The 5,562-nt window shown below is 48.0% G+C and overlaps 1 protein-coding gene across 1 annotated transcript in view; it reads left to right on the top strand.

Moving 5' to 3' along the window:
* Window positions 1-437: 437 nt before the first annotated feature.
* Window positions 438-5,562, top strand: part of LOC120039084 (phosphatidylinositol 4,5-bisphosphate 3-kinase catalytic subunit alpha isoform-like) — a gene marked incomplete at its 5' end in the record, with an annotated part of 7,712 nt that continues 2,587 nt past the window's right edge. The window contains 4 exons of the mRNA XM_038984613.1: window positions 438-608; window positions 4,509-4,626; window positions 4,945-5,096; window positions 5,185-5,347. Coding sequence (XP_038840541.1) covers window positions 438-608; window positions 4,509-4,626; window positions 4,945-5,096; window positions 5,185-5,347 — 604 coding nt within the window. The remainder of the gene's footprint in view (window positions 609-4,508; window positions 4,627-4,944; window positions 5,097-5,184; window positions 5,348-5,562) is intronic.

Here is a 5,562-nt window from a genome sequence, read left to right as displayed (position 1 = left end):
TCTAGGGGAAGGCGTATGCAGTGCATCTCGACCAATAGAAGACATGCAAATTAATAAACTGACCTCAGAACAGCCTGCCTGATTTCAGATGTCTCACTTCCTCACAGGAAAATTGCTCCAACTTGAGTTCTGTTTTACTCACAGATATAATTCAAACGGTTTTAGAAACTAGAGAGTGTTTTCTATCCAATAGTAATAATAATATGCATATTGTACGAATTGAGTACGAGGCAGTTTAAGTTTAAGCAAGAATTGAGTTTAAGCAAGAATTGAGTACGAGGCAGTTTAATTTGGGAACGAAATTTTTACAAAGTGAAAACAGCACCCCCTATTGAGAAAAGGTTAAATCTATTTAACCCCTCTCTACAGGATGTTACCGTATGGCTGTCTGTCTATAGGGGACTGTGTGTTTAACTCTGTTTAACCCCTCTCTACAGGATGTTACCGTATGGCTGTCTGTCTATAGGGGACTGTGTGGGGCTGATAGAGGTGGTGAAGAACAGCTATACCATCATGCAGATCCAGTGTAAAGGAGGCCTGAAGGGGGCGCTGCAGTTCAACAGCAACACACTGCACCACTGGATCAAGGACAAGAACAGAGGAGAGGGGTGAGTAGAGTACACCTGTCTGTCTAACTGTCTGTTACACCTGTCTGTCTAACTGTCTGTTACACCTGTCTGTTACACCTGTCTGTTTAACTGTCTGTCTGTCTAACTGTCTGTTACACCTGTCTGTCTAACTGTCTGTCACACCTGTCTGTCTAACTGTCTGTCACACCTGTCTGTCTAACTGTCTGTTACACCTGTCTGTCTAACTGTCTGTTACACCTGTCTGTTTAACTGTCTGTCTGTCTAACTGTCTGTTACACCTGTCTGTCTAACTGTCTGTCACACCTGTCTGTCTAACTGTCTGTCACACCTGTCTGTCTAACTGTCTGTTACACCTGTCTGTCTAACTGTCTGTTACACCTGTCTGTCTAACTGTCTGTTACACCTGTCTGTTTAACTGTCTGTCTGTCTAACTGTCTGTTACACCTGTCTGTCTAACTGTCTGTCACACCTGTCTGTCTAACTGTCTGTCACACCTGTCTGTCTAACTGTCTGTTACACCTGTCTGTTTAACTGTCTGTTACACCTGTCTAACTGTCTGTTACACCTGTGTCTGTTACACCTGTCTGTCTGTCTGTTACACCTGTCTGTTTAACTGTCTGTCTGTCACACCTGTCTGTCTAACTGTCTGTTACACCTGTCTGTTTAACTGTCTGTCTGTCACACCTGTCTGTCTAACTGTCTGTTACACCTGTCTGTCTGTCTGTCTGTTACACCTGTCTGTTTAACTGTCTGTCTGTTACACCTGTCTGTTTAACTGTCTGTCTGTTTCACCTGTCTGTCGAACTGTCTGTCTGTTACACCTGTCTGTCGAACTGTCTGTCTGTTACACCTGTCTGTCAAACTGTCTGTCTGTTTCACCTGTCTCTGTTACACATATTTGTCTGTCTGTCTGTCTCCCTCTATATATAGACTTTAAACATCTCTCTCTGTCTTGTGCAGAGCTGTGATCCAGTGCATTAAAACCATATTCACTCCCAGGTATGACAGAGAGATAGACCTCTAACCCTATTCACCCCCAGGTATGACAGAGAGATAGACCTCTAACCCTATTCACCCCCAGGTATGACAGAGAGATAGACCTCTAACCCTATTCACTCCCAGGTATGACAGAGAGATAGACCTCTAACCCTATTCACCCCCAGGTATGACAGAGAGATAGACCTCTAACCCTATTCACCCCCAGGTATGACAGAGAGATATACCTCTAACCCTATTCACCCCCAGGTATGACAGAGAGATAGACCTCTAACCCTATTCACCCCCAGGTATGACAGAGAGATAGACCTCTAACCCTATTCACCCCCAGGTATGACAGAGAGATATACCTCTAACCCTATTCACCCCCAGGTATGACAGAGAGATAGACCTCTAACCCTATTCACCCCCAGGTATGACCGAGCGATAGACCTCTAACCCTATTCACTCCCAGGTATGACAGAGAGATAGACCTCTAACCCTATTCACCCCCACGTATGACAGAGAGATAGACCTCTAACCCTATTCACCCCCAGGTATGACAGAGAGATAGACCTCTAACCCTATTCACCCCCAGGTATGACAGAGAGATAGACCTCTAACCCTATTCACCCCCAGGTATGACCGAGCGATAGACCTCTAACCCTATTCACTCCCAGGTATGACAGAGAGATAGACCTCTAACCCTATTCACCCCCAGGTATGACAGAGAGATAGACCTCTAACCCTATTCACCCCCAGGTATGACAGAGAGATAGACCTCTAACCCTATTCACCCCCAGGTATGACAGAGAGATAGACCTCTAACCCTATTCACCCCCAGGTATGACAGAGAGATGGACCTCTAACCCTATTCACCCCCAGGTATGACAGAGAGATAGACCTCTAACCCTATTCACCCCCAGGTATGACAGAGAGATAGACCTCTAACCCTATTCACCCCCAGGTATGACAGAGAGATAGACCTCTAACCCTATTCACCCCCAGGTATGACAGAGAGATAGACCTCTAAACCTATTCACCCCCAGGTATGACAGAGAGATAGACCTCTAACCCTATTCACCCCCAGGTATGACAGAGCGATAGACCTCTAACCCTATTCACCCCCAGGTATGACCGAGCGATAGACCTCTAACCCTATTCACCCCCAGGTATGACCGAGCGATAGACCTCTAACCCTATTCACCCCAGGTATGACAGAGCGATAGACCTCTAACCCTATTCACCCCCAGGTATGACAGAGAGATAGACCTCTAACCCTATTCACCCCCAGGTATGACCGAGCGATAGACCTCTAACCCTATTCACCCCCAGGTATGACCGAGCGATATACCTCTAACCCTATTCACCCCCAGGTATGACAGAGAGATAGACCTCTAACCCTATTCACTCCCAGGTATGACAGAGAGATAGACCTCTAACCCTATTCACCCCCAGGTATGACAGAGAGATAGACCTCTAACCCTATTCACCCCCAGGTATGACAGAGAGATAGACCTCTAACCCTATTCACCCCCAGGTATGACAGAGAGATAGACCTCTAACCCTATTCACCCCCAGGTATGACAGAGAGATAGGCCTCTAACCCTATTCACTCCCAGGTATGACAGAGAGATAGACCTCTAACCCTATTCACCCCCAGGTATGACAGAGAGATAGACCTCTAACCCTATTCACCCCCAGGTATGACAGAGAGATAGACCTCTAACCCTATTCACCCCCAGGTATGACAGAGAGATAGACCTCTAACCCTATTCACTCCCAGGTATGACAGAGAGATAGACCTCTAACCCTATTCACCCCTAGGTATGACAGAGAGATAGACCTCTAACCCTATTCACCCCCAGGTATGACAGAGAGATAGACCTCTAACCCTATTCACCCCCAGGTATCACCGAAGACCTCTAACCCTATTCACTCCCAAGTATGACCGAGCGATAGACCTCTAACCCTATTCACCCCCAGGTATGACAGAGATAGACCTCTAACCCTATTCACCCCCAGGTATGACAGAGATAGACCTCTAACCCTATTCACCCCCAGGTATGACAGAGATAGACCTCTAACCCTATTCACCCCCAGGTATGACAGAGATAGACCTCTAACCCTATTCACCCCCAGGTATGACAGAGATAGACCTCTAACCCTATTCACCCCCAGGTATGACAGAGATAGACCTCTAACCCTATTCACCCCCAGGTATGACAGAGATGGACCTCTAACCCTATTCACCCCCAGGTATCACCGAAGACCTCTAACCCTATTCACCCCCAGGTATGACAGAGATAGACCTCTAACCCTATTCACCCCCAGGTATGACAGAGATAGACCTCTAACCCTATTCACCCCCAGGTATGACAGAGATAGACCTCTAACCCTATTCACCCCCAGGTATGACAGAGATAGACCTCTAACCCTATTCACCCCCAGGTATGACAGAGAGATAGACCTCTAACCCTATTCACCCCCAGGTATGACAGAGCGATAGACCTCTAACCCTATTCACCCCCAGGTATGACAGAGAGTTAGACCTCTAACCCTATTCACTCCCAGGTATGACAGAGAGATAGACCTCTAACCCTATTCACCCCCAGGTATGACAGAGAGATAGACCTCTAACCCTATTCACTCCCAGGTATGACAGAGAGATAGACCTCTAACCCTATTCACCCCCAGGTATGACAGAGAGATAGACCTCTAACCCTATTCATCCCCAGGTATGACCGAGAGATAGACCTCTAACCCTATTCACCCCCAGGTATGACCGAGCGATAGACCTCTAACCCTATTCACCCCCAGGTATGACAGAGAGATAGACCTCTAACCCTATTCACCCCCAGGTATGACCGAGCGATAGACCTCTAACCCTATTCACCCCCAGGTATGACAGAGAGATAGACCTCTAACCCTATTCACCCCCAGGTATGACCGAGCGATAGACCTGTTCACCAGGTCCTGTGCCGGGTACTGCGTAGCCACCTTCATCCTGGGTATAGGAGACAGACACAACTCCAACATCATGGTTAAGGAGAACGGACAGGTAACACACACAACACACATAACTATCCATCTATCTGAAGAAATGACCCAATAGTTAACTCCGATTTATATTTTCCATACTCTCTCTCTCTCCCTCTCCATTCTCTCTCTCTCTCTCTTTCTCTCTCTCTCTCTCTCTATCCGCTCCCCCCTCTCTCTCTCTCCCCCTCTCTCTCTCTCTCTCTCTCTCCCTCTCTCTATCCGCTCTCCCTCTCTCTCTATCCCCTCCCCCTCTCTCTCTCTCTCTATCCCCTCCCCCTCTCTCTCTATCCCCTCCCCCTCTCTCTCTATCCCCTCCCCCTCTCTCTCTTTCCCCCAGCTGTTCCATATAGACTTTGGCCACTTCCTGGATCATAAGAAGAAGAAGTTTGGCTATAAGAGAGAGAGAGTTCCCTTCGTTCTGACACAAGACTTCCTGATCGTCATCAGTAAGGGAGTCCAGGAGTGTACCAAGACCAAAGAGTTTGAGAGGTACAACATACACAGTACACATACAAACAGTATACACACAGTGCACACACAGAGAACACACACCCTGTTAACCCCCCCCTTCCCCCAGGTTCCAGGAGATGTGTTACAAGGCGTACCTATCCATCCGCCAGCATGCCTCTCTGTTCATCAACCTGTTCTCCCTGCTGCTGGGCTGTGGCATGCCTGAACTACAGTCCTTTGATGACATTGCTTACCTGAGGAAGACCCTCGCTTTGGAGAAGAGCCAGCAGGTAATACAGAACCCCTGACCCCTGAACCCTACCTGAGGAAGACCCTCGCTTTGGAGAAGAGCCAGCAGGTAATACAGAACCCCTGACCCCTGAACCCTACCTGAGGAAGACCCTCGCTTTGGAGAAGAGCCAGCAGGTAATACAGAACCCCTGACCCCTACCTGAGGAAGACCCTCGCTCTGGAGAAGAGCCAGCAGGTAATACAGAACCCCTGA

This window comes from Salvelinus namaycush, unplaced genomic scaffold (genome assembly GCF_016432855.1).
Source record: "Salvelinus namaycush isolate Seneca unplaced genomic scaffold, SaNama_1.0 Scaffold2520, whole genome shotgun sequence".
Lineage (NCBI taxonomy): Eukaryota > Metazoa > Chordata > Actinopteri > Salmoniformes > Salmonidae > Salvelinus > Salvelinus namaycush.
This window is presented reverse-complemented; position numbering and strand designations above follow the sequence as displayed.